This window comes from Botrytis porri (genome assembly GCF_014898465.1).
Source record: "Botrytis porri strain MUCL 3234 chromosome Unknown BPOR_011, whole genome shotgun sequence".
In the NCBI taxonomy this organism is placed as follows: domain Eukaryota; kingdom Fungi; phylum Ascomycota; class Leotiomycetes; order Helotiales; family Sclerotiniaceae; genus Botrytis; species Botrytis porri.
The window spans coordinates 753,369-781,281 of NW_024066085.1; the positions used below are offsets into that span (position 1 = coordinate 753,369).

Sequence of the window (27,913 nt, forward strand, 5' to 3'; positions counted from 1 at the left end):
GGCTAGTCGATTTCCTGCGCCATTTCGATTCAGCCAACCCGACGTACTAAACCGGCTTTACGAATTTGGGGGCTATCTCCGAAGATCTCGTAACGGCGGATTGTGAAATTGGTTTCGGGGGCAGGTGACCCATTGGTATGCGTGTTTGTGTTTATAAACGATTTATTTGTTTTTACTTCCCCAGATGGATGTTTGTTTGCGTATTCCGAAGTCTTTCGGTAGGACACAGATTCTTTTGCCTTTTGTAACGATTGTTTCTCTGGTAACGATTCGACTATTTCATCTTTCTCCCAATCTCGTGAAGTATTGATATCTTCTCCGCTCATATGATACTCGTGTCCTTTATTCAAATTCTCCCCGTTAACATTGCCTCCCTTCCTACCCGCACTAGCGAATGTATTTCTCGTCGGCCTCTTCAGGTTTCCCCGCCCATTATCAACCAATTTTGCCACCCCATACTCACGCTCCTTCGTAGAAAGACGAGATATTCCAAGGAAGAGACCTCTAGTTCTACATTTCGGAAGACCAGCTTGGAGAAACAAGAGTGGAGAGATGGGAGGATTGGTAAGCATTGATATTAGATACTTAGAGCTGTAAGATATAACTGTGAGTTAAAATAGAGAAGCGATAGTGGGATTGTGATACCTACCAATGTTGAATGGTTAAATTGGATGTGTACACCAATTGTCTAGAATCCGGATGTTGTTTGTATTGACCCGTCGGACTTCTTGATATGGTAGCTCCGATGATATTGCACACAGCGGGGTAATATACCTAGGTGGCGGATGTGGTGTAACGTTGACATATGAGATATAAGATAAGATGGCGGGGTAACCTTAGTGGATACTTATGAACACCTGCATCGTGCCAGAATTGCCTTGTACGTCATTACTCATTGTTTACTTGTTAAGCTTCTTAACACCAGATTTCAGTTACATTCTTAACTCATCAACCATTCTCTACTTGTTTATGTTTATGATTATATACCTCTCCTCTTCATCGCCACGTGAACATAATCAATACAAACAGAAACACCACCATGCCATCCAAACCATATGAAGTCAAATGGGGCATCCTAGCCACCGGCGGCATCGCAACCAGTACCATTCCTCTCCCTAGTCTCTAAGGCATCTCAAACTAACCACCCCCAGCTTTCTGCAAAGACATTCTCTGCAATCCCGCCACGCGTGATGTCCACGACATCAAACACACCATCATCGCAGCGGCCTCCTCCACCTCCGCCTCCCGCGCCGAAACCTTTCTCAAAGAAATCAACGCGCCCCCGGGTATCAAAGCCTACGGATCCTACCATGAACTCGTCGCCGATCCCAACATCGACGTCATCTACATTGCCACACCACATTCGCATCATTTCCAAAACGCCATGTTAGCACTACACGCCAACAAACACGTCCTGTGCGAAAAAGCCCTCACAGTCAATTCCTCGCAAGCGCGTAAACTATTCGAGACAGCCAAAGAGCGTAATCTCTTTTTCATGGAAGCGGTCTGGACGCGATATTTCCCGCTGAGCATTCAGATTCGGGAGATGGTACGAAATAAAGAAATCGGAGAGGTGCATCGCTTATTTGCAGATCTGTCGATTGCAGAGGCAAGTGAAGATGGGAGTCTTACTTTTCCTTCCCAAAATCGCATGGTGAATCCCGATTTGGCGGGTGGTGCCCTCCTTGATCTAGGTATCTATGCTATCACATGGGTTTTCCAAATTCTGTATCACTGTCAGAGCTGTCCGTCTACCGAGCGCGAAGTACCCTCTGTCCTTGCGGCTGTGCAGAAATACGATAAGACGGGTGTGGATGAACAAACGAGTATTATTTTACAGTTTCCCAAGAATAAAAGTATGGGAATTGCGACCACGGGAATGAGAGTGGCGACGCAACCGGATGCGCATGGGGAGGCCAGTAGAGATGAAGCTCCGACGATTAGAATTCAAGGCACGAAGGGAGAAATCCAAGTTTTTGGACCCGCGTATAGACCGTTAAGATATAAGGTTTTGAAGAATGCGAATGAGGCGGGAGATGTCAAATCGGTGGATTGTGAGATCCCGCAAGATCCGGAGAGGGGGAATTGGGGACATGGGATGGCGTGGGAGGCGGATGAGGTGGGGAGGTGTTTGAGGGATGGGAAGAAGGAGAGTGAGGGGTTGGATTGGAGGGAGAGTGAGGCGATTATGAGGGTTATGGATGAGGTGCGAAGACAGGGTGGCTTGAAGTATAGTGAGGAGATTGAGTCGGATGTTTTTCATGAGAACAGTGCTTTGAATGGGAAAGCTTGATTTAGGAATGTGAGCGATAGTATCGTTAGGTCTAATAATCCGCTACGAAGAATATGGACATGGAGATTGGTGATATCGCTTAAATCCTACAAAGTCCCGTCGATGATTCTTAATTACCCTGAACAAAAACCAGATTACACTCTACTGGAATGATATACTATCATACAATGCGATATTATTCCAGCGCAAAATATCGATACCAAACCATCTCCTCACACCCACCCTCTGAGCGGAAGAGTCTCCATTACCCGTCCCCCTAGCCCTGGATAAAAGCACAAAAATCCTCATTTCACCCACTCCACCCTGGACAGCGAGATGTGTTATATGAAATAAACAACGTCGTACAACTGATGCGAAATATGTGGTTTCGCCGTACAGGCTCACATTGATATCGTGTGATTAGTGAAATTATGATATACATTGTAACATTGTAGACTAAATCTATAAATCAAGAAAAATAAAGACAGTCCCAAGTCGCAAAGGAATCCGCATGAAAGACAGAGAGCGCAAACATAAAATAAAGCAGAGGGCCCAAAAGGTATTCAGAGGAAGCGAAGAGCTTCAACAGGGAGAAAGAGAGAAGAACGCAATAGAAATAAAAGTCTATGGAATATGCACTCTAGGAAACCTCTTGAAACAGCGCAGTGTGAACCTTTGAGCTGTTTGCTACTTCATGATCCAGAACAATTTAAGAGAGAAAAAGGCGATGTTTCGAGACCCGTTTTCGGATTTTGGAGAGAAGATTTTTTTTCCCCATTAGCTTAAGTCAATGGACTACCTTCGTAGATAAATGATATCTGCTGGTGAGGCCATCTTCCGCTGTTATATTGAAATGACGATCGCCGAGACACAACAAGAACTGAAGATTCAAGGTAAAGAAGAATCACTTACCGCGTGTCACCCGTTTTCAATACATTCTTTCTGTATTTTTGATTCATTAATTTGGTCACTGGTGAGCTTCGATATAGCAAGCAAGTACCAATTACCTACAAGGCATGATAAATGATCAAAGGTTAGCATTTCATGCTTGAGCCGCATCGAAGACCATCTGGTAATACTGAATTGTGTAAGAATCTTGATTACGTGTATTCAGCAACAGCCAAATTACAAAAGCCTTCACCGCCCAAGATAGAATATTAATAAATGAGGCATCCTTGAGTGAATCTCACGATCTCTATTCTTCTCGGCAGAAACCAGACGCGGGCGGTCACAATCCGCAAAGACAGGGCATACTATATAACCGTCAATACAAACGGGAACCATTTGGGGCAGTTGGTAGAGTGGTTAAGGAGTGCAATTCGACTTCTTCCCTCAGAAGCCCGTCTTGAGCTGTGGCACTCGAAGATAATACCCCTCGGTATGCTGCCACAATGTGAGACATGCATGTATGAATGTAGCCAAAAATCAAGGCAATAAAAACAAATTAATAGATAGCTTAGATTTAGATGGTGGGTGGGTGGTTAACGGAAGCTTGGAAGGTGATGATAGATGGATTGGGGGTAAATATATCCAAAAACAGAATTAAAAAGAAGCAAGAACATTATCTCAAGGTCTCAATTCAATGTCTACCTCGAGATGTTCAGACCTTCTAACTTTTTTTTTGGTTGCGCTGTCGTCGGTGAGTTCAGAAGTGAGTAATGTCAAAAACAGGTAAGTATAGCGAATGACACCGTCGCAAAACATGATCATCTTCCCAAACACTTACGCCTGAAATACTGTTGTTAAGTTTCTTGAGGTTTGAACTTTACGGTCTTTCGTTTTTGAGCTCTCGCTAGTATGGTGGGTTTGATGGAGTTTGATCTGAGTGGTTATCGGAATATATTCGATGTTTTGACGATCGGAAGCGAATGCGCGACGACGACCCATCCGACTCCATTTTTATTCAGCATGCAAGAGTATTTTCCCGAAAACCCTACTCGAGAGTCATGATAGTGTTTGGCAAACGCTCTTTTGAAACAACCCCGATTAATACGACATTTGATCTTTCTTGGAATCTCGTGCTATGTGTGCTCTCACTAGAGACATTAACCTTATGCGCATAAGGCATCGTCGGAAAAGATCTGAGCAGCGATATGCGAATCAAAAATAGAAAGAAACTTGTACGTGCAGCTAATTATTGACAGCAAGACAACCTCAATACCGGAACACTCTCGAAACTTCAAGATATGGCAAGATGTCTGTGACACGTGATGTCGCCCCCCTGGATTCGTGGAGATAGAGTTTGCGCTACCCCAGACCGACTTTTCTTGAAAGGCTCGTGCCGCTGCATGCGGCACATAATGTGTCAATCAAGACAAGAACGCCGAGCTCTAGAAGGTTTGGGAGGCGGCGAGCCAAAAAATAACCAAGGAATTCAAGAAACGCAAGTGAGAAAAAAGCCAAAACACCAAGCCTGTTGGCAACGACGAGGCTGAGAACAAATTTCAAATTTCAAGTAGACCAAGTAAGCCAAGCCACGAGCTTTGATTTACCAAGTCTTGACCAAGCTTTCATGTGATTTGGTAGCCGACAAGAGGTGAGAAAGAAATCTCTCCGAGGAACCCGAATAATCGAGAAAAAGAGTTTCGGATGAGGCGAGAATTGATGTGCCATAAGTACCACTTGAGGTTATTCTTTCAAGTATGTATGATTGACTGACGTACAATTAGACGGCGAAGAGGGGCTGAGCGAAAGCCACATAGAAAGAAGGTTTGTCGCACACGGCTGTGTTCTAGAATTGGGTCCTGAGGGAAGAACTGAAGAAGAACTATTGATAGTTAATAATTTTCCCAAGACCTCCAAGACAAAGGAGAGGGTGGCAATTAGCGACATGATTGGATACAGCAATTAAACGACACGCCTTGAACTTCCTGAGAAGCTTGGCTTTAGCTGGGCTTTTCATGAATAATGATTGAGAAAGAAATGATTTCTGTTTATCATTATTATTCAAAATCATTAGCTTATTCAATTAATGCATAATGTTTTGTGTTTGGAGTGAAAATACGGATAGATAAAAAGGAGAATTTGAGTTTCATCGTAATAAGCGACCCTAGTCATTGATAAGTGAAAGGAAAGGTAAGGAACGCTGCCCAGTATGGAGTATTATGGCTATGTTTATGATGATGTGATAATATAATGTGACGATGATTATATCTAAAGAGGAAGAAAGGTATCTAGATAGAATTTGACAGATACATACCGTACGAAGTAGATGGCTGGTCCACCATTTAACATCAAGACCAACACGAGGGCCTTTCGTACGATATCAACGATTATGTAACGAGGATGGATTGAGGCTGTGGGGGGCGCAGAAGAATGATTTGTACGATGTATTTGTATTTCATTGATAAACCTTTGATATGAATGGTGGCTACCGGAGTAGGTCATCACATCGGCAGTCTTCATCCGTGGCAATTGTCAACAGGATTGCAATTATCATTGGTAGTTGTGAGATGTTGTAGTATGCATCGTGGTGGGCTGGGCTGGGCTGTCCTGTACAGTAGTGTAATCATCAACAAGACCCTGTGGAATTTTGAAGAACTACCGGCACCTAGGTATAAGTTATATATTTATCTAACCTTTCTTATTAGTATTCAGTCTTCCATTCACTCTTCTTCTCCGCATTCTTACAGTTTTCCGTTTTCCGTCTTCCGTTTTCCGTCTTCCGTTTCCCTTGGATGTTAAGGTTGAGACGACCTACCGGTACCTATGTAATTGATATTTCTTATTGCTGTTACAGTACAAAGTATAATTTATCGTTATCCCCCACACATCATCATACCTACTTCTTTTTTTTCTCTTTCCTTGTCTCCCACTCTTCTCTCAATCCCCTCACCAAAGTGTCTGTGACAAAGGAATAAAAAAATACCTTCCATATCATTACTCATCGCCGCAGAGTGATCGATGATCGATCCAACATCCAACAACATCCGAACTACCAAGTACAGACAGACATCCTACAGTTTCAACGCACGGAGATCCATTCTGCCGACATCCAACCCACGCTAATCCAATTTCAGTTTAACTATCGCCCTCTCCAAAACAGCTCCAAGCCAAGAAGAGAGTTTCACTTCAACTTATTAGTAGGAGTAGTAGTGGGATTGCACCCTCGACAAAACTACAAAGTATTTGGTCCTCTTAAAATTAATGGATATGTGAAATTCGACTGAGAGATTGTTATTAGTCTACGACTTTCCGTGGATTTTGGTCTTGCTCTCTATTCTCTCTTCCTTTCCTCAACTCCATCATCTCAATCATGCCTCTCCTACCGGATCAGGGAGGGAACATGGCGAAATGCCTTTCGATCCTCTTACTCTTCGTCGCTTTGGTTGCTGGTCAAACTTCCACCGCGTCCTTCTCGCCCTCGAATGCTACTTTACCATCTAACATGACGAACCCGGATTTTGAATTGTCTTTGACGTCTGGGACTAGTGATCTCTTGGTCAGGAATGTGTACAATATTGCTCCGCTCACTGCTCAGGCGGGAATAGGACAAAGTGAGACTGCTGTAAATGTAAGAAATGTGTTCCTGATTACATTGTACATGGATAATAGGAGGCAGAATACTAATATGGCATGGCATAGCAAATCAACATCAATGGAACCATTGTCCAAACAAATGCGTCAACTGCGAGTAATCTATCCATCACCGATATAGCATATATGAGTTGTGATCCAAACGAAAGCTCCAACATCGACTCAACACAAGCTATTATCATGGCAGGGAATGCGCAGCCGAAAGCCATATTGTTACACAGCTTATACTCTCAGGCGTGCACTATTTCCGGCGATTATACCTATAGCACAATTTATACAATGGTGTCTGCCTCAGATTCAATGGCTTTACTTGCCACTTTGAATAATTATTCCAACGGCTCCTTGCTCGCAAGATTCGTACCCAATCAAAGTTCGTCAGATACAGGTTCGGCATCGCAAACTAGTAACAATGGAGGGCCGCCACCAACTACAGCTGTTGCCATGAGCATTCTATACAGTATCACTGGAATTATTACCTTGCTATTCCTGATAATCATAGCCACAGGAGCCATTCGCGCTCACAGGCATCCGGAAAGATATGGGCCACGGAACGCTCCAGGAAGACCAAGGCAAAGTCGAGCAAAGGGTCTTGCGCGAGCCATGTTGGAAACTCTACCCATTGTGAAATTCGGAGATCCAGAGCCGGGAAAACCAGGGAGTAGTGATATCGAATTGGAGAATGGCAGTGTCCATAATGCTCCTGTTACTTCTACAACAGACGCCACGGCCAGCGACCCATCAAAATTGCCGGTTGCTGCGGCAGCAACCTCCGAGAAGGGCTTGGGTGCAAATCCCGAGTCAGGAGATAACCAAGCACCAGCGGCCACCCAGGAGACCGAGCTTCTACAATGTTCGATTTGTACAGACGACTTCGCTACTGGTGAAGATGTTCGAGTGCTTCCATGTCATCACAAATATCATCCTGCTTGCATAGACCCTTGGCTATTGAATGTTTCAGGAACTTGTCCATTATGGTAAGCTCGTTTATTCTATATTTTATAAACATACTAACTTTCACAGTCGTCATGATCTCCGACCTACAGCAACCCATGCCCAATCTGCAGATGATGAACTTCCGCCTCCACTTGATGCAGGTGAAGGAGAAGCAGCTAGCCAACACCCAGCCGGTACATCTGAAAACGGAGAGGCCAGCTCTCGTCATCGCGTTTCTCATCTTGTACATCTTCGCAATGCTCCCCCCGAAGAGAGTATTGCTACCCTCCGCGAATTCGCACGTGAGCAATCCCAACAAGAAGAGGCCGAACCAAATCAAGATGGAGTCGAAGAACAAGGCAGAAGAGCTAGCCTTGCAGGTCGACTCCGAACTACTTTCCGAATAAGAACACGGGCACAAGCACCCACTGTCCCCGAAACAACAACAACATGATATGTTCACTAATTCATAGTATTTTTATCGATTCGCATAACGAACGACCTTTTACATTTATATTTTATGACCTTAAATAGTGGCTCCCCAAATCTGAAGTTTTACTACAGTATTGTGAAATCAGAGTACATCATACTGAAACTGATTTGCGTGGACGGATGAATGAATGACGGATGAAATGGTACGATCAATTGGAAAGGATGGATCTGAATAGATGGAGTTTGGCGTTAATGATTTACCCTTGACTTTCACAAGTACAATCGAGTATGGATTGGGTCTGATCTATTTTGGGCGGTGTTTTATCAAGTACCTGGGATCTCGGATGGTTGGAGGATATGGAGCGGCGTAGTGGATGGTAAAATCGGGAGTCGCAGAAGCTAGGGGGGAATTTGTCAGTTGCTGCAATATTTTGTTACTGTAATATATTTTACAGGACCTGCTTTCCACGCGAGATGGGCTAGATAAATATCATACTATGCCTGTCATAACCGATTAACCCGTGTGACGCTATTCTTGACTTATCATACGAACAAGTGTTAGAATGCATGAACTTTGTGTAGTAAATTTCCCCTCTGTAGATGATAGATAGGAAATGCTCCTAAAACCCGAGGCCTCTCCTATGAAAAGTAACGCAGTACAATGTTGTACACGTGAATCCACATCTCATTCTCATTCCCATAACTATCTTCATACTCCTCGCCTCCTCTGTTTCACATCCTCCATTTTAGACACTTGCACATTCTAAAATAACCCCCCAAAAGAACTCCATTGCTTGCTTGCCATTCTTCGATATCCCAACCCATCCCCTCTCCTCTCCTTCCACCCCCCCGTATCTCCCACCCTAACACAACCAACCTCGTGCAAAAGTAAAACTGTTAAATAAACTCCTTCTCCTTCTCCCTCTAATTCCAACTATGTTCAAGCCAATCCAACCAAACCAAATCAAATCAATCCCTTCCTCGCCAATTCCACCTTCCTCGCCGCCTCCCCAGCCTTAAACCCTCCTTTCGATATACAAATCGCATTTCCATCTGCCAACTCAAATTTCTCCTCATAGGTTGGGTGTGCGCAGGGACAGTGGTGGGGGAAGGCCACGCAGGAGAGGGTGCCGGGGCAGAGATAGGATGTACAGTGTGCTGAGAGGGGGGAGGAGTGTTAATTTTTGAGTTGAGGGGAGTGAGGAAGAGAGGAGGGAGGGCAAATGGGGAAATGGGGAGAACAAAGCAGGGAATCAATCATTACCTCGATCATAATTATCCTGGTACCATTGCGAATCACTAGGTACATCTTGTGGTTGGCGTTGCTGCTGCTGTTGTTGACCGTTGAACATTTGTTCGAAGAATTGGAATTGGGCTGATGCGCCGATTATGAGGATGAGGAATGAGAAGAGGGAAAAGCGTAGTTTGGCCATTTTTTTTGTTTTGCTTGTAGTGGTTGGAGATTGGGAGTGGGAGTGTGGTGTTTGAATGAATGGGAATTGGGAATTGGAAATGTAGTGATGGGTGATAGATAGCAGATACTGGTAGTGAACTGATAGCTTGATATTGACAGGTGGTAGATATTTATACGGGGGACTGGAGGAGGGTGAGATGACAAAACTGGTGTTTGGTAGGAAAATGGTTTATTTTTGTACTTTTGAAGAAATAATTGGTACACGATGAGAGATCTGAGTCCTCAGTTATAATTTGACCAAATCATCTTGAAACATTTCACAAGATACACAATCTCTCCCTCCCAATCCCCAATCCCACCACCGCGTCCCCCATACATCTCGGTCCCCGTAAAAAAAAGCATCACCAAACATCAAAAATATCCGCCCTCCTCCTCTCCCAACCCACACATCCAAGATGTTGCTTCAACGTCTACAGCCTCCATTGCGAGGCGCCATTACCTGCATTGCGCGGACATCATCAGCATCAGCTGCGGAAACACATCTTTGCGAAGCGCTCACGCATCTCTCGTTCAAGAAATCGACTTCTTCTCCACTTGCCCCTCTCATCGGTGTTCGTCATGCTTCGCACGCTGCGCAGGGAGCCGTGAATAAAGCGAAAGATGGACCGGGGAAGAGATTGGGTGCGAAGAAATCTGGTGGTATGTATTTTTCTCTTCTCATCTCCCATGCCCATTCCCATTTCTCTCAATCTCAAGCCTCCCAACCCCCCAGTCCCTAACACAAATCAGAACAATACGTAATCCCGGGCAACATCATATTCCGCCAACGGGGCACCCACTGGTTTCCTGGCGATAACTGCGCCATGGGTCGCGATCACACGATTTACGCTACCCAACCCGGGTATGTGAAATACTATAAAGATCCGGAGCGTCATCCTAAACGCCAATATATCGGTGTGGTATTTAAGCGCGAGCAGGTTCTTCCTTTACCGCGGAATACGGTTCGGAGACGGAGATTAGGGATGGAGATTGCGAAGATTGAGGAGCCGGAGATGGAGGCAGAGCAGCCGGTGGAGGTGGAGGTTAGTGTGGAGGGTGCAGAGAAGGAGGTCAAGAAGGAGAAGAAGAAGAAGGAGAGGAAGGGAGAGGAGGGGAGAAATTTACAGTTAAGACCTGGATATATGTACCGCGAGGCGAATTGGGAGATTGGAAGAGCGGCCGAGAGAGCAAAGGTTAAGGTGAGGTTGTATAAACCGGGAGATCGATGGACGGCGTGGAGAAAGGCAAATGCGAGGAAGACGAAGAATGCGGAGAAGAGGGGTTTGTCGAGTAGGAAGAAGAAATAGATGGGTGGTGAGAGATGGAAAATGGAAATGGGGATTGGGAGGTAGAGGTGTGGGAGAAATGGGGAAGAAGGCGTGTATGATTATCTATTCATCTGGTCTTGTTGTTATGGGAAATTGAATGAAAGGGCATGGATGGTGGAAAGCCCCAGCTGCAATATCGAGGAATTCCAGAAAAAATGGATGTGTAACTAGGTTAATATCCTAACATAAAATTCTACCGCAAGTGAACTTGTGGTAGTGAACAAGATCAATGAGCTCAATGAGACGAGTGCTTCGTATTAGACGCTCTATTTGCCTTGACCGTTTCTACAATCCCTGAGCAGAGCCTCCATGTTAAGCAATTTTATCATTCAATTATCTTTAACCTTCAGCTGGGAACTCGACGTTCACGTGAATTTCAATGGTAGAAATAAGTATGTATAGGACCTTGAAAAGCGTTCCATGTCTCCATACACCACCCACCATCGCTTCATTCAAAAAGCAGATAGATATCGCATGATGCCAACTCCCCAACTGACAATACCCAATCACACAATTCAATCCGTATAGTATAAAATATTTTCAATTTTAGAACGCATGCACTACTAGAACTACAAGCACCTTGTAAACAAAAGATGCATAAACATATTTGGCGACGACTAATCCTCCAAATTAGGTACTTCTACATGCTCCCAAATGTGCAAACAACGCCTTTCAAATGCGAAATTCTTTTGTACAATAATTCCGACCGAGCAACCTGACCCTACCGACCATCCTATCCATTCCATTCCAATCCAATCCAGCCTAAGCCTACCATTTATTACCGCTAAAATTCAACCCAAATTATTCGTTAAAAAAAATCGTCCATTACAACCGCAAGGCGCCATAAAAAATGCATACATTTCATCTCATGTCGATTCCGTTTTTTGTCCTTTCCCAATCTTTTAATTGATCGTCTCTTTCGTTCCATCTCGAAATTGAGAATATATAGGTAGTATTAGACGCAAGTCCATTCAGCAAAAACGCACCATCTCGCACTTCGATCGGCTAAAACTAGTCCTCTCCATACACCCCTTTCCCCACATTTAATTATCGTCTCCCAAGTTCCTCCATCTCCACCCTCTAGATTGACACCTCCATTTCTCTCTTCCTTTCGCATTAATCTCAATATTTTTCCACCGGGTGCTTGAATTGCCAATTTGGCTGGCTTTTTACCAGTTCCTGAACCAGAAGCCGAGGAACTTGTTATAGACATGGCCGAGTTTGGTCGTATAAATGGAATAGGCGAGGTTCTCCCAGGATCTGGAGATCCCGGAGATAGCGAGGAAGGATGCTGACGCACAGCGAATACGAAAGTATTATTGATGGCTAGCCGCTGGCATTGTGGCTGGGCGACATAAAGGTCATGACGTTGCGCATGAGGTGTTGGATGTCGGATCAAAAAGTCGTATGGAGGATTGTCGCCAGAGTGAATAACAGGCAATGCAACCGCCAATGGATGTGGAATATCCTTGATACTGTGCATGAGACCACGTTTCCCAGCATATATTTTAAGAATACCTGATCCTTCATCACCAGGCAGTAGACCTTTGATCGTATATCTCTTTTGACTGCCTACCCATTCGGCTTGTGCCAAAGCAGGCTTCGTGATAATCTCGCCAGTCTCGAATAGATCGCCATCAGCATCCCGCTCAAAGGCACGTGCCTCAACCTCCGCTACACACTCGACATCAGGCGGTACAGAAATTTTGATATGAACAAGCTCGAGATCCTCAATGCGTATGAGACTTGTATCATATTCCACCATTTCCATCTCGTTAGTGAAAAACGCGGGGCAAGCACAGGGCAAAGCCAGCAAAATTTCATGTGCCATGGGGGGACAGAGATGTTGGTCAACATGCTGCTCAGGTATGTGAGTCCAGCAGATCTCGATTGGCCTAGTCAAAAACCACCAGGGTTCCGCATATTGGCTACTGGCACTAGTATATTGGCTTCGTCGAGGATGAGAAGGACTTGCTAAAGAGCAATCCATTATTCGCCATTCTCCATCAATCACAACTGCGTTCCAGAAATGATTAGGTCGAGGCATGGGACCCATATCTGGTACTTCACCAGGCGACTTGAGATAACCTCTGATGACCTCTGCATGTATCCCGATAGCTTTACACATGTCCATAACTAGAAATGCGACTTCTTCGGAAGAACCATGTTTAGTCTGAATTACCCTCCTTGAATCGGCAGTGTCGTTATCGAAGCCCTCTTCCCATGTAATCTTTTCGCTGACCCATGTGAATATTGCTCGTAAGCGCTGGATATCGCTTCTATATGGTCGACACACATAACCTGTGGCTAGGCTCATAGGGTTAGACATCGGTGGAAGGCTATTGATGAATCTTGTGTTCTTATCGACCAGGCTTAGGTTTACTGCTTGGAAATTGGTTGGCTCAGCAACTGGATTACCATCAACCCCTTCGTCACCATCACAGCCCTCCAGAAGTTCTTCCACAGGACTTATCGCAGGGTAATCCATCATCTGGCATCTCTCCTTTCTCTCAACTCGCTCGATTTTACTTAAAGAATTCGATCTGTTGATGTCACGTCGTACCTGAACCCAATCGACTCCCACGGTACTACCTCCAGGTCCAACTTCGTTAGGGGGATTGATGTTCGGTGTGTTCCCAAAACCACCACCCCCCATTGACGTAGTCCCCGCTGGAAATGAACTATGAGCCTGAACTCGTGGTCTGGAAGATTCACCAACAGCGATACTGCTCCTCGCGCTCGCAGCACCTGTTTTCGCTGACTCGACCATTCTTTTGAAGAACCCGCTTTTCTTGGATTTGGGTGTCATGAGACCACCAAGAGCAGCATTGCCATCTGCTGCAGTACCTGGCCAGCCAGTTGGTGACTGCATACGAGAAGGATCCGAAGCATGACTACTGTGATATGAAATTCCGGTCATTGGCGTCTGAGATCGGCCAGTACTAAAATCAGGTTGACTGTTATTCATCCCCAGATAGTTATCCTTTCGTGAACCAAGTGCACTCTGAGCTCGACCATGTAGCAATTCCCGCTTTCTGGCTAGACTTCCGGCACTAGTTGAAGAGAAGCCACTGGTGGAAGGTCCACTCATGAGACTTTTATCAGTCATTTGAGTACTCGAGCTTCCAGTGGTAGTGGTACTACGAGTACCAGAGGAAGAGCTTGTTGAATCGGTCTTGTCTGTTCTCGTTGTGAAAGTCCTCCCCAGCATGGATTTACCAACTTCATATGCAGACTTTCGGTGGCGAAGCTTGCTTGACTGTGTATTTATACTCATAGACGATTTTGGTCGGCTCTCATAAGCATATGAACTCGCTTTAGGAGGGACTGCTGGTCGAACATCATCATTTGGGGAACGGGGCGCCGAGGAATACATTTTACTTAATCTATTCTCCATTCTTTGAACGTAATTGCTAAGTTGAGGTGGGGGAGTATTTGTAGGTTGGTAAGGTTGCATGTTATTGGCGTAGTTATCAGCACTTGTTGAATTATATTCTTCAGGAATTGTAATAGCTGTATTAGATCTAGGTGCACGTTTTGATGATATGTACGTCTGATCAAATGCCTCAGGAGACCATGGATCGATTGGTGCTTCCGGAATTTCTGACTCTCGAGCTACTCTCATATCTGCTAAAGATAACATTACATCATCCATTGCACTTCGCAAAGGGGAGGGAGTGCGTCCTGTGCCCGCCGGCGATGGTGGACATGGTGATACTGCCAGTGGTATATTATAGGAATTTGAATTGTCGTCATATGGATCTCTAGATGCCTGGGGAGCATAAGTGCTGCGATGAGGCGGTGGAGGCGGCGGTGGAGACGAGGTACCCCCTCTGTCGAATTGAGGCGCAGGTGATGGACCCCGAGAATAACTTTGGTATCCAAACGAAGGAGCAGGGGAAGGAGCACGAGAGCCATATTGATTGGGATTTGGCGAGGGCGCACGAGATGTGTAATGGTCAGGAGCGGGTGATGGCCCACGAGATGTGTAGTGATTTGGCGCAGGAGACGGTACACGAGGGTTATAATAGTTGGGCGCAGGAGAAGGTATGCGAGCAGTATAATGGTTAGGCGCAGGCGAAGGCACACGAGACGTGTAATGGTTCGGCGCAGGAGAGGGAGCGCGGGGTGTATAATGGCTTGGACCTGGAGATGGAGCGCGAGATGTATAATGGCTTGGGCCTGGAGAGGGTGCACGAGATACATGGCTTGGAAACTGAGAAAACGGTGCTGGCGAGCGCATCCGCGACTGATATAGAGGAGGCTGGGGTTGAGGAGAAGGCGCCCTTGCCCCATTATGTCCACCCCTGGCGGCCGGCGATGGTATTCGAGAATTCAAACTCGCGAGACGTTCCTTTTCCCTAGCTTCTGCCCTCTTTATTGCCCCCATATCTGGCGCAGCATAAGCTTGGAATGGTTTTCGCATCGATTTTGTCTTGGGCTTCGTCGGAGCTGTTGGATTTTTGAAAGGGTTTGGACTGGGACTTCGATCCGGCATTGGACTCGACGTTCTACTCGTTGGTCGGAAGCTCTCATCCAGCACTTGTACGAAATTCGAAGGAAACAATCCCATGACTCTCTTGTCCCTCCGCAATCGACCCATCCACCACGATCCATCTCCTGCGTTCAAACATTCTATCAAATCCCCCTCAATAAAGCCCAAGTCGCGTTTTGACTGCGCAATCGTATGGTTAGAGCTTTGAACTGCAGAAAATCGCACGGTGTATTGCACTTACCTCTCCGCTGAAGGAATATATAGCTCGGCACCAGCATGGAAAGCGAGTAGGTAAAGTACCCGGGGCTGGCGTCATGGTTGGGAGGTGTTGCGACTTCTATCGGTGAATCATTGGGGTTGTAATATTCCCAAAGACCGAGATCAATGCATCTGAGAAGAAATGTAGAGAATTTGTGATATAGCAAAAGTAACAAAACGTTCGACTCGAGACAATTTAAAGAATCGTGAATTTTTTTGCAAATCTTCGCAGTAATATGAATAGGTACATATAATAGCTTTGGTTTGTTGGCACCTCACCATTAGCCCGGCAACGCTGAAATGGCTGAGCTGGGTAAACAAAGAACCTTATCCGATTTCGTTAAGAGACATTGATCACACGTTCAATCGTACTTTGTTTACATTTTAATAAAAGAAAAAGGTCTCGGCCGTTTTTAATTTAATATCTATATCAATTCTATTTTAATTTTCTTTTTCTTTTTCTTTTTCTCTTCATTTAAATATTTAAAGTCGATTGACTTTCTCAAAAGAGATACATTTTGTTTTGGGAGGGTGCTGATAAGTAGGAAACAACCCACTGCGATAAAATATCACATCACTTCCAAAATTATGTCAACAACGCAGTACCAAGTTCTCGAAGAGCTTGGAAGTGGAAGTTTTGGCGTCGTCTACAAAGCCATTGAAAGAGCAACGGGAGAGATTTGCGCAATCAAACTGATTGATTTGGAGTCGAGTGAGGATGACATACAGGAAATTCAACAAGAGATATCAGTCCTCAGCACCTGCGCCAGTCCATACGTTACTCAATACAAAGGAAGTTTTCTACGAGGCCATAAACTATGGATTGTTATGGAGTTTCTGGGAGGAGGATCATGTTTGGATTTGGTATGGTTATATTCACTTGGGGGATCACATACATTGCTAATTGGGAATAGCTGAAACCTGCTCCATTTCACGAAGCCCATATCGCGATTGTTTGTCGAGAGATCCTATTAGGTCTCGAGTATCTTCATCAAGAAGGAAAGATACATAGAGATATAAAGGCAGCAAACATATTGCTATCGACTGCTGGCAAGGTTAAGCTGGCAGATTTTGGTGTTGCAGCACAGCTCACGAATATCAAATCACAAAGGAATACTTTCGTCGGTACCCCATTCTGGATGGCGCCAGAGGTTATTCAACAAGCAGGATACGATTTCAAAGCAGATATTTGGTCCCTTGGTATCACAGCAATCGAGATGGTTAATGGAGAACCACCACATGCTTCGATACATCCAATGAAGGTTCTATTTCAGATACCTAAAGCACCGGCACCAAGATTAGAAGGTTCAAATTATAGCAAGGACTTTAAGGATTTTGTGGCACAATGTTTGGTCAAGGATTGTGATCGAAGACCTTCGGCAAAGGAATTATTAAAGCATAAATTCATACGCTCTGCAGGAAAAGTTGAGGCTTTGCAGGAGTTGGTTGAGAGAAGACAGGAGTGGGACGGATCGAGGACTCGGCCTTCACATCCTAAATTCTATGAGGAAACACTGTAAGTATCGAAGCTATCTGGGCTTGTTATCATCAACTAACGAACTCCAGCAATACAATGACTCCAAAATATGAGCCTGATGGATGGGTCTTTGATACAGTCAAGGCTTCTACTGTAGCACCATCGCGAAAGAATGGAAGCAAGAGGAGAAAGCTTTCTGCCATTCATGCAAATGGCCAGGGTAGTCAAGCTCCTCCTGAAGAGGCTTTCAAGAAATTAGATCTCAAGGATTCACCTTTAGAGTATTCTTCACCTCCGTCACTATCATCTGATAGAGGCACCGTCAGAAGACAACCACCAGCGGTTCAGAACACTTCGCCAACTAGGCCACCGGGCAACGGTACACAGAGTCAAACTGGTACAACGAGGCGACCTCCACTAGCACCAGACATGAGTTTTGGAAATACCGGTTCAACAGTCCGATTATTCCGCCGAGTATCAAATAACTCAACGTCATCATCTCGACCAAGCAGTCCCGAAGATTCAGCCGACGTTTCATCTCGTCAAGGTGACGAAAACAAAGCACTTGTGCAAGTAGCAGAAGCGAATACAAAAGAAGCATACCTTGGCCGACGTGCATATACGAAAGTTGTTGACCCAGTATTCCAAGAAATGCATGCACAAACAGGAGACCAAGCCAAAAGACAAGCACTGTCTCGCTTAGCCGATGCTTGGGCTGCCCTTGACGCTGTTGATCCAGAGGGCGAATATCATCTCCTCAAGCTTTTGGTAGACAAAGTAGAGCAAGAACCTAAAATCGCCTCACACATGTCTCCAAGCAGAGCTTTAGTCCTTCGAGACGGAACACCTCAAGGATCGCCCCAAAAAGGCGCAAATGGAAAACTAGTACTAGCAACGAGTAACCCACATCTTAAAAGTCACCGTCGTCGACAATCCGGCGCAATGCCCGAAGTAGATGCAAAGGAGAAATCAAATCTACCAGGTCAAATAGTGCCAGGAATGGAACATACAAAACAACTTGCTGATGTACTCTATGCGCGATGGGCAGAAGGGTTGGGAAAAAAGTTCCCGGTGGTTTAACGAGATATGTATAAACTGTAAAGTTATTATTGTATGTAGGGATAGATGGAATGGAGTTAAAAGAATTTGCATCTTTGTAGTAAGGAGGAGAATCCATAGGTAGATACCCAATTTGTACATTTTATCTGGATGATTCTTTCGTGGACCACTGTGAGAGTGACGCTCTTTATCTTTGTAGGTCGCTGAGCTGGTGCAAGCTCAACAGGAGGGAGGGGTATCTGTGTTTTCAACATCGAGCAAGGAATATACTTGTTAACGGTTCAGTAGTTTGTATGATCAAAGTGGTGGATGGTCACCTAGGTGATTTCTAGTTCCGACGTATCTCTTGAATTCCAAAATGTGGCTAGCCAGCTCACCGAGAGTTCATGGCAAACGTGTAGACCCATCGGGAATATCATGACATTTCAAGGTAAAAACTTGGACAACGAATAGACAAGCAAATTTGATTCTTTTCTAGGCTTGCCGCATCCTGTCTTGATATATTATCATTTGCTTGTGGAAATGGTCCTCTAGTATTGGCCATGATGCATCTTGTGCCTACATGTTATTTATATACTTGGCACATGCGATAGATGAAAAACGAGCAATAATCACTGTGCCTCCTACACATATTTTGCCGCCATAGTGAAGATAGTTCACCATCTCAACATCATCAGCAAGAACCAAAGACGGAAGATTCAATTGGCGACATTATTTTTTTGAAGCTAAAAGATAATGAACTTGTACACAAAATAATAGATCGAAAAACAGCCTCTTTTCATTATTACCTCACAACCTCCAAAACCCCCTACCTAAAATATCCAGTCTCGTTCAAATACTCCAAATTCTTCTTAACCGCCTCCTCTATCTGCTTCTCAAAGACAGTATCCAAATCCCTTGGCCTTTTACTCTTGCCCAAATTTCCCTCCTCAGTGATAAGATGAGCTACCGGCCAAAGTGGATGAGCTTCCGTCTTCTTCTCCATATCCCTCTGAATCAACCTCGCCCATTCGTACGAAGTAATCGGGCGAAGTCGATGCCCCATAGTTTTCTTGACAAGATCCCAAAATCTTTGCATATTGATCCCGCCAGTTATATCCAATGTGTGGTTCGAATTGTTCGGGGTATTGACCAAAGCATTGATCGTAGAATTTGCGACGAAATCCGCATGGGCAACAGTCAACCAATCACTTTTGTCAGGAATAGGATATGCACCTATATTTATTGCGCCGGCTACATATCTCCATAGGAAGTCAGTGGTATTGGCAACTCCTTCCCGGGTTGTACCAATGATCAATCCTGGTTTGACGATAGAGACATGATTGCCTTGGGCAAAAGATGTGGCTCGCTGAGCAAAGTTTCTTACCACCAGCTCTGAAACGAACTTTGTTTGACTGTAACCATCAAGTCCCTTCAATTTCGAAGCGGTCGTATTATCATCCATGTCTCCTTCGAAATCACGACCTCCAGATACATAGACGAATCTCGGAGGCGAAATAGCCCCTGTAATATTCTTCAGAATATCAAAGGTAGATGTAACATTTGCAGCTTTAAGTGTGTAATAGTCCGCGTTCCATTGCACTGAAGCTCCATTATGGATAATGGCATCGACTGTGCTTAGTTTTTGCCATTGTCCAACGCTTAAACCTAACATGGATTTGGCTAAATCTCCAGTCCAGATTTCGAGTTTCGTTGCGAAACCCTCGTGCCACCATCTTGCGGATCTAGCTGCTGCTACAATCCGTTGTCTGCCATTCTCATTGGATGAAGCGCGTACATGTACGATAACCTTTTTGACGCCAGGTCTTTCAAGAAGTTCTCGAAGTATCTGTGTACCTAGAAACCCGCTGGCCCCTGTCAGGAAGACGACTCCCAAATAATGCTGCATCGAGGCTAGCTGTATATCTAGATCGGTGATTTCTTGCATCAAATCAAGAGTAGGTGCTGCCTCTATGGGCTTCTCACCTTTGAGCTTGGTCGCAGATCGAATATGTTTTGAAACATCTGAGATTGTGGTCTGATAGTTGATGAGTTTGGGCATAGGTATAGTAACTCCATACGATCGTTTAATGAAAGCTGCAAGAGACATGATCTTGATGGAATCGATTCCAATAGAAGCAAGGTTAACATCACGACCTATGATATCCGAATTGAGGTGCGAAGAAGGCTTTGTAGCGATAAGCTGTGCAATTTTTTCGCTGATTTCAAATGCAATATGGTCATCTGATGGTAGTAAAGGAGCTTCGCTGCTCTTGGGGTAACTCTCGGCTTTTTGGACCACTGGAAGACTGGTAAGCCACTTGGTGAGCCTAGGACGATCCAGCTTCCCAGAGGTATGAAGTGGTATGGTCTTCATAGCGACCCAAGAAGAAGGTACCATGTAGCTTGGTAGGTGATCTAACAGATGATTGGCAATTCGAGACCATTTAAATCCAGAAGCTTCAAGGTCCAAATGAGAAACTACCGCAATACCACTAGCTATCCCTGAGCCTGTTGAGGTTTCGAGCTCGATTATAGCCGTAAGTTGATCAACATATGGCCCAGAAGTTGGTAACACAACCATGGCTTTTCTAACTTGTGGATGACTGAGTATGTGATGCTCCACGTCAGCAATTTCTATGCGAAGTCCACGAAGTTTGATTCGAGTATCCTTCCGACCTAGATAATTAATTGTTCCATCAGAATTGTATTGGGCAAGATCACCAGTCTTGTAGAGACGTGTAGGACGGTGACTCGAGCCGAAATTACGAGCCCATGTGGGACTATCGATAAAAACGGCTCTAGTCTTCACCTCGTCGCCAAGATATCCTGAAGCCATGGCGGGTGATTCAATGAGCAGTTCACCAATCGCACCGATTGGTAGTAGACGGTTTGAATCCTCGGTATCAACAATCCAAGTGACCGCGCCTGCTCCACGCCCAATGTTTGTAGGAGATGTGCTGGGAGAGATATCTGTATTTACTACACTTGTTCTGGAATACAGTTCGGTCAGTATGACGTAACGCTAACTCAGAAGGGGCTAACACAAAAATATTACGCCTCGAGCGAAAGTCAGGGGAGAACAGGGGTTGTTAATTTCGATCCAGGATCTCGAAACTGGGTATACACTTACACGCAACATTCGGTAGTTCCGAAAGCATTAATCAAATGAACGCGATCTGCCCAGGTCTTGATGACATTAGCAGTGATAGGCTCTCCACCAAGAGTTATTCTCTTCAATGTCGGAACCGAGTCAGGTGAGATCGAGCTTATATAAGAAGGTGTCAGGTCTGCTGTATTAACATTCATCCTAGCTATTGCTCCCGCAATATCCGAGGTTCGTTCTCCCTCTTTAAGTGTATTGGTCAGTTTTCTTCAATTGGAAGGCGATCAGTAGTACTTACCAGATGGAATACAGAGACAGCCTCCCGTCATCAGGGTTGTTAAAATATCCTCGATAGAAGTGTCGAAGCTGTAGGATGCAAACTGTAAAAATCGTGATGTTGGTCCAAAGTGGAGCGCTTTACCATGATCTCTCGCGCCCGAGCAATATGCTTCATGGTTTACTACTGTGCCTTTGGGAGTCCCAGTAGTACCTGAGGTGAAGCATATATAAAGAGGTTCTATAGGGCTGACATTGCTCACAATGTCTGTCGCCGTTGGTATCAGTTCCATCTCGCTTTCCCCTACCACAATTGTTTTGCCGCGAGGAAACAAATCTACGCACGACTGCCGAACATCTCGGGAACAAAGAATTACTTGAGCTTTGACTTGTTCAATGAGTGAAGTAAGACGTGACCGAGGATGATAAGGGTCACAGGGTACAAATGCAGCTCCGGACTTGATAGTAGCCAGTGTAGCTACGATAGCCCATTTTGATTTCGTGAAGAACAAAGGCACCTTGCTTCCTGGCCCTATTCCGTGGTTCATCAATTGAGACGCTAGTCGAGATGATAGAGTATCTAGCTCAGCACGAGTCAAATCACCATCCCAAGAGGCAATTGCTGGGGCATGAGGATCGTCTTTTGTCATGATGTTGATAACTTCGTGGACGCAAGACTTCATCACCTCTGGTAATGTGGAATTCCATTCCCAAACATGCTCTAGATCAACTCCACTAATAGAGTTGATGTCTTGGACAGATTTTCCCGCATCTTCAAGGCATAATTGCTGAAGGATGTGCTGGAACTGGGAAAGTATTCTCTCTATTTGTCGACTTTCTATAACTTCCGAGTCAAAAATTGCCTTCACCTTCATTCCCTCTTCCGTAAGATGGCATTCTAGAGTTAAGGCATTCGTATCCCATACAGTTGCCTCCACAAGATCCATTCGACGTCGGCCCATAAACGAGTCGTCAATGGCTGAATTTTCTTTGGGTTGTATAACTAGGATGGTCTGGAATTGGCATGCCTTTTTCTGTCCTTCGCCTAGTCGCTGAATGTTGGATAAACCAATCTGTTCAAAGGGCATCATCTGGATCATTTTGGCCTGAACCTCTTTGAGTAGACCAAGAGCTGTGCCCTGAGGATTCAGTGTGATTCTAACCTATAGAATTGGAAAGTCAGTATATAACCGCAGGACATCACCAGATGCCCACTCTACTCCTAAGAAATGGGTGACAAGATTCAAACTTAAAAGGCAACCATCTAATTCTCAGATTGCTGAGACAATCTTAGGCTTTTTTTCCCGATAGAAACTGTGGGAAGAAATAGAATAAACATGTTTGAGGTTACATGAACAGCCGATGAATTGAAAAAAATGACGCATTCAACCACTTTCACATCCTATCTCACCAAAGACCAAAAGTGTGAAAGATTTACTCACCGGAACGGTAGCTAATGTGGGTCCAACTACACGAGTTAGATCGGCTGATGAACCCGTACGACCTGTTAAGACCTCTCCGAAGATGATGTCATTCGAGTTAGAGTAGTTACTTATGGCAATTGCCAAAGCTGTTCGGATAATATTCGAGATTCGGTAGTCGGAATTAGCCTCTCGAACCAATTTGATCTCCTTGATGATGATTGCACCAGGCTGAGGCTGGTAGCCGGCATTAATGCTTGGAAAGTGTGCAATCTTTGCATCTTCACTCGCCAGCTCTGATTTCCAAAAGTTTTCTGCTGCAACTCGATCTAAATCGACAATAGTTTTCATAAAACTATTGAACGGTATAGTTTGGGCTTGAACCAAGTTGGCATCATTCGTTACACTGTGCGTGAGTCTTCCATACTCTTTTCCCACCTGTTGAAGCATTAAATTTATGCTCCATGCGTCGTATACTGCATGATGTAGGGTAAGGACAAAATAATACTTATGATCGGCTGAGATCGTCTCTTCGACAATACAGTAGCGGCTGAGAGGGCTTCCTAAGCCCATAGGCTGTGTTTTATCAGCCTCCAGATATCCTTGGAGGTTATCTTGCATCTGCCAGGAAACATCTTCTCTGACCACCATCTGAACCAGGCCTGCTGATTCATGCTGGCTGATACGCGTACGGAGAATAGGATTCGAGCGTACAACTTCATTCCAACAGTCACAAAACTTGTCAACAGTCAAGTATATGTCCTTGGACAACTCGAAAACGTGCTGTGCAACATACGTGCCAGGATGACTCATTGAAAGTGCCATGATGGATTCTTGAAAAGGAGTACATGGGTACAAATCTTCAACATGATCTGGGTTAAGACCACCACCAATGGTTGCTTTCAATAGCTGAGCGCGTCCTCCAATCATAGAGAATTCAGGAACACTGTCCTGTGTAGCAAGTGTAGAGACACTGGCATCCACCAGTGTTTTGGCCAAATCTGATAGAATCGGACTTTGGAATATGTTCGCAACCGTCAAATTTATGCCATCATCTCGTGCTGCTGCAACGAGCTTCATAGCAAGAATCGAGTCTCCACCAAGTCGTGTGAAACTATCATTTCTGCCTATACTAGCTGTTGGAACTTTCAAGATAGCGGCCCATAGACGCTGCATTTGAAGCTCGTTGTCGGTCAAAGGGGCAGAGTGTGTAGCCCCTTGCCCAGAATAATACACAAACTCCGAAGGAGTCAAGCCAGCTGCAAGAGTTTGTAGGGTTTGGCGATCACACTTCTGAGAGATAGTAAGCGGTATCGACGATACAGGTATGTATACTTTTGGTATCATGTATTGCGGCAGTGTTAGACTCAGGCGGTCAAGAAGTGATTGGACAATTGCCTCATCAAGACACTTCTTGAAAATGGAGGTCTCTTCCTTTTCTCTACTGTTACTGTCATCTCTAAAGCACAAGAAGGCTGCTAGGAATGGCGTCCTGCCATCCACAGGGATTGCTATCACTGTAGCGAGATCTGTAACATTGTCTAGATTCTGATGAAGATGACTTTCGACTTCGCCCATCTCAATTCTTTGGCCATTTAGCTTGACTTGCGCACCCTAGACTATAGTTAGTATGCGAAACCTCAATTACTCAGAAATCACAAAATGGTAAGTTTCTACCAGTTGAGTGAGGGCTTTCGAAAGACTTCAGCCTGACAGGAAGGCTCTTGAACAAGTGTGAGCCTGCTGAAATGCTCCAGTTGAACCATGTTTCCAGGCATTATCAATTCAGATTGAAAACAAAATACTTGTCAAGAAAAGTTGCGACTTGAAAAGGGAGTGTCACTTACTGCATCTTTTCGCGAAATATAAACGATTGATCCATCAGCATCCATTTTGACCAGGTCTCCTGTCCTATACCATCTTTTCCAACGAGTAGTCTCAGCAGGGATACAGGAAGGCGTAGGAACAAAGGACGCTTCCGTCTTTTCGGGATTTTCGAGATACTCCCTCGCAAGCGGTCCACCAATCAATAATTCACCTGCAGCTCCCCGTTGGGCTAACTGGTCGTTGTCGTCAAGCACAATAAAACTTCCAATGAAACCAGACCCTATTCTAGCGGGATTCAAACCTTTCTCAGTGATCTCAGTACCAATGCACATACCTGTAACATTCTAGAGTCAGTAATTACACACTAAGGAGAGTTTAAAGGAGAAGAAGAAACTAATGGATTATGATGCAATAGCCAGGTTGCAGAGACATTAGATAGAAGGCCAATGTGGATATGAGTATGGCGAATAACAATATAATGGAACTTACAGCAACATTCGGTAGGTCCATATACTTGTAATAACCGCAACTTCCCGAGCCATCGATCTAAGTCTTCTTGGATTAACTTTTCACCTCCAATAAGAAGAGTTTTTAGAGTTGGCACAGATTCTGGAAGGATTAATCTCCCAAATGCAGTTGTCATGAATGCGGTATTAACTTGCATTCGGTTGATTGCTGATGTAATGTTGTTCATTTTCTCGTCGTCTGATGGTATGCAAACAACACCTCCAACACTCAAAGTAGTGAGAATCTCAAAAACCATGCCATCAAAAGTGTATGCCGATAACTGAAGAGTGCGACTTTGGGAACTCATTTTGGAGAAATCGGAGAGGTGACGCATGGTAGCACAGCAGGTAGCATGCTCTATAACGCACCCCTTTGGCTCTCCAGTGCTGCCAGAAGTGAAGATAATGTAAACAGAATTGTTTGGCTGAACACTCGTATCTAGCACTCCTTCGGGCAAGGTTTCAAGCATCGACTTTCCCAGAGCAAATGTTTGGTCTGCGATGCCCTTGAACGAGGGGAAAAGATTCTCGGAACACATGATCATCTTGCCACCTATTTGCTTCACCAGCTTTCTGATTCGCTCCTCAGGATGATCGGGGCTCATAGGAACAAAAGTTCCTCCTGCTTTCATCACTGCCATCATGGCGATTATAGCCCACAAAGATTTTTGAAAAATCAGTGCAACCTTCACTTCGGGTCCAACACCAGCGAGCTGTAGAAGATATGCTAGACGATTGGATATAGAATGTAATTGGGAATGCGTCAATTCCCCATCCCAAGATGTCACCGCTATATCGGATCCACTCCTTTGCGAACTCCGCCGAATGACTTCATGGACACAGGAATAAACCTCTTCAGCTTCTGTCTCCTCAAAAGCTAATTGTTTTTGCGGTTTTTCAATTGTCAGCCCTATATCACTAACCGGTGTTTTTGCATCGGACAAACGAGAAATGATGTTGTCAAATTGTTGCAGCAGAGTATTGACTTCTTGGTCAGATAAAACGTGGGAGTCGTAACTGGCCATTGCAGTGAAGCCATCTCTCATCAAATCACATTGCATCATAAGAGGATAAGCATTTAACTTGGCCCAGTGGTCAGTAGTATTCTCTCTGGCGCCAAATATACTGGCAGAGTCTCTCTCTAACCTGGGTTGAATAACGAGTAGATTCTGGAAGTTGCAAGCTTTTGTGCAGTCTGCTCCGAGCCTGCGGATATTTTGTAGGCCAAGATGCTGATGGGGTTTCATTGCGACTCGAGAAGCGTGAACCGAAGCAAATAGATCTTCTGCAGATTTTACGTTCTCAATAATTACTCGCATCGGTAACGAATTGAATGTTGGACCATTTACTCTTCTCATATTGAGACCGGAAATTTGTGCATTTCGCCCTGCAAGCACGAGACCAAAAGTAACTTCTGTCGCAGCGGTACGTCGTGCTACTAGGATTCCCCACGCGGCTTGTATGATTGTAGAGGTCGTTGCACCAGCCAATAAGTTTTCCTTCACGGGAATAAATCTTTCCGAGTAGCCATTCGCGCGCGAATGATGTCGTGATGGGACAACAGGAAATTGTGACCCCGAAGTATTTGTTAGATGATTACTCCAGAATGTTTCGCTTGCTTCCTGTGATTGCTTCTCAAGTCTCATTTGGTGTGCAATAAAATGCTTGAATTCCACCAGCGGTTGAATTGTCTCTCCTTTGTATGATTCTTCGACTTGTCGAAGTACCAAGCGCATGCTCCATCCATCAAGAACGGCATGATGAAAAGTCCAAATGAAATATAATGAATCAGATGAGTGGCTTTTAATGAGACCGTATCTCAATAGGAGCTTTCCAAATGAAGGGAAGATAATTCTGTCGTTACTCAAGTAGCTTTCGAGGTCAATTTCTTCTGACCAGAGAATGGGTTCTGGCGCCAAAACTACTTGTAGTAGGCCTGAATTTCGCGTTTGAACGAAACTAGTTCGAAGTGTCGAATTTGAATCGACTGTGTTCTGCCAAGCAGCTTTGAATTTCTTCAAATCAATGCTTTTGGGGAGCTTGCATATGATTTGAGGCGTAAAACTGCCGGATTCTTTCATTGATAATGCCAGCAGCCCTTCTTGAAGAGCCGTACAAGGGTAGGCATCGATGAACTTCGCGTCTGATGGCATTTGTCTTCGGATTTCATCATGGTTTTGCGTAGAATTCAGAAGAGAGAATGGCTCGACAGAGCCTTCCTCTTGGCTGAGGTAATTATCCGTGTCCGTGGTTTGCGCTGGACGACGCTCACTGTGGATGAGGTCTGAAAGATAGTGTTTAGATGCAAGATCCAGATCTATCGTAGAGTGTGATCTCTCAAGGCGGTCTCCTTTGACCCGGCGTTGGTCCCTCTGAATGAGGTCGGGAGAGAAGTGCTTAGCTGTTAATGTCATGATGATTTCTAAAGAATTCATGTTCATTAGTGCACGCGCAAAGATCTCAATCGTAAAGAAACTTACATATCTCACAACAAGACACGGAAAAGGAGAAGAAGAAGGGGTTTTTGACTTTTGGAGACTGCAATGTTCGAATTG

At 44.7% G+C, this 27,913-nt stretch overlaps 8 protein-coding genes across 8 annotated transcripts; 4 read left to right on the plus strand and 4 right to left on the minus strand.

Annotated features, from left to right (window-relative positions):
- Nucleotides 1-29: 29 nt before the first annotated feature.
- On the minus strand, nt 30-572 carry EAF01_008260 (uncharacterized protein; the record flags this gene model as incomplete). The annotated part of the gene is made up of 1 exon (XM_038916516.1): nt 30-572. The coding sequence occupies one exon, from the start codon at nt 570-572 to the stop codon at nt 30-32; it is 543 nt and encodes a 180-aa protein (XP_038767878.1).
- Nucleotides 573-858: 286 nt separating this feature from the next.
- EAF01_008261 (uncharacterized protein) lies at nt 859-2,293 on the plus strand (the record flags this gene model as incomplete). Its single annotated transcript, XM_038916517.1, has 2 exons — nt 859-1,100; nt 1,152-2,293. The coding sequence occupies exons 1-2, from the start codon at nt 1,040-1,042 to the stop codon at nt 2,291-2,293; spliced, it is 1,203 nt and encodes a 400-aa protein (XP_038767879.1). The 5' UTR covers nt 859-1,039.
- A 3,597-nt stretch (nt 2,294-5,890) lies between these two features.
- EAF01_008262 (uncharacterized protein) lies at nt 5,891-8,688 on the plus strand. Its single transcript, XM_038916518.1, has 3 exons — nt 5,891-6,785; nt 6,857-7,782; nt 7,829-8,688. Exons 1-3 carry the CDS (start codon nt 6,528-6,530, stop codon nt 8,193-8,195), a joined length of 1,551 nt encoding a protein of 516 aa, XP_038767880.1. The 5' UTR covers nt 5,891-6,527; the 3' UTR covers nt 8,196-8,688.
- A 328-nt stretch (nt 8,689-9,016) lies between these two features.
- Nucleotides 9,017-9,606, minus strand: EAF01_008263 (uncharacterized protein; the record flags this gene model as incomplete). The annotated part of the gene is made up of 2 exons (XM_038916519.1): nt 9,017-9,331; nt 9,438-9,606. The coding sequence occupies 2 exons, from the start codon at nt 9,604-9,606 to the stop codon at nt 9,138-9,140; spliced, it is 363 nt and encodes a 120-aa protein (XP_038767881.1). The 3' UTR covers nt 9,017-9,137.
- A 436-nt stretch (nt 9,607-10,042) lies between these two features.
- EAF01_008264 (uncharacterized protein) lies at nt 10,043-10,933 on the plus strand (the record flags this gene model as incomplete). The annotated part of the gene is made up of 2 exons (XM_038916520.1): nt 10,043-10,286; nt 10,377-10,933. 2 exons carry the CDS (start codon nt 10,043-10,045, stop codon nt 10,931-10,933), a joined length of 801 nt encoding a protein of 266 aa, XP_038767882.1.
- A 553-nt stretch (nt 10,934-11,486) lies between these two features.
- Nucleotides 11,487-15,926, minus strand: EAF01_008265 (uncharacterized protein). Its single transcript, XM_038916521.1, has 2 exons — nt 15,691-15,926; nt 11,487-15,629 (listed from the first exon to the last, which is right to left on the minus strand). The coding sequence occupies exons 1-2, from the start codon at nt 15,763-15,765 to the stop codon at nt 11,910-11,912; spliced, it is 3,795 nt and encodes a 1,264-aa protein (XP_038767883.1). The 5' UTR covers nt 15,766-15,926; the 3' UTR covers nt 11,487-11,909.
- Nucleotides 15,927-16,099: 173 nt separating this feature from the next.
- Nucleotides 16,100-18,372, plus strand: EAF01_008266 (uncharacterized protein). Its single transcript, XM_038916522.1, has 3 exons — nt 16,100-16,571; nt 16,622-17,223; nt 17,274-18,372. Exons 1-3 carry the CDS (start codon nt 16,296-16,298, stop codon nt 18,262-18,264), a joined length of 1,869 nt encoding a protein of 622 aa, XP_038767884.1. The 5' UTR covers nt 16,100-16,295; the 3' UTR covers nt 18,265-18,372.
- Nucleotides 18,373-19,051: 679 nt separating this feature from the next.
- On the minus strand, nt 19,052-27,772 carry EAF01_008267 (uncharacterized protein; the record flags this gene model as incomplete). The annotated part of the gene is made up of 6 exons (XM_038916523.1): nt 19,052-21,215; nt 21,356-21,572; nt 21,627-22,767; nt 23,047-24,639; nt 24,873-25,186; nt 25,342-27,772. 6 exons carry the CDS (start codon nt 27,770-27,772, stop codon nt 19,052-19,054), a joined length of 7,860 nt encoding a protein of 2,619 aa, XP_038767885.1.
- Nucleotides 27,773-27,913: the final 141 nt, after the last annotated feature.

Excerpts from the sequence above, each read along its gene's own strand:
- EAF01_008262 (XM_038916518.1), top strand. The coding sequence starts at position 6,528 with ATGCCTCTCCTACCGGATCAGGGAGGGAACATGGCGAAATGCCTTTCG. Across the intron at positions 6,786-6,856 it reads AAAGTGAGACTGCTGTAAAT|CAAATCAACATCAATGGAAC; the intron begins GTAAGAAATGTG and ends GGCATGGCATAG. Across the intron at positions 7,783-7,828 it reads TCAGGAACTTGTCCATTATG|TCGTCATGATCTCCGACCTA; the intron begins GTAAGCTCGTTT and ends TAACTTTCACAG.
- EAF01_008266 (XM_038916522.1), top strand. The coding sequence starts at position 16,296 with ATGTCAACAACGCAGTACCAAGTTCTCGAAGAGCTTGGAAGTGGAAGT. Across the intron at positions 16,572-16,621 it reads GAGGATCATGTTTGGATTTG|CTGAAACCTGCTCCATTTCA; the intron begins GTATGGTTATAT and ends AATTGGGAATAG. Across the intron at positions 17,224-17,273 it reads AAATTCTATGAGGAAACACT|CAATACAATGACTCCAAAAT; the intron begins GTAAGTATCGAA and ends AACGAACTCCAG.
- EAF01_008265 (XM_038916521.1), bottom strand. The coding sequence starts at position 15,765 with ATGACGCCAGCCCCGGGTACTTTACCTACTCGCTTTCCATGCTGGTGC. Across the intron at positions 15,630-15,690 it reads TATATTCCTTCAGCGGAGAG|TCAAAACGCGACTTGGGCTT; the intron begins GTAAGTGCAATA and ends ACGATTGCGCAG.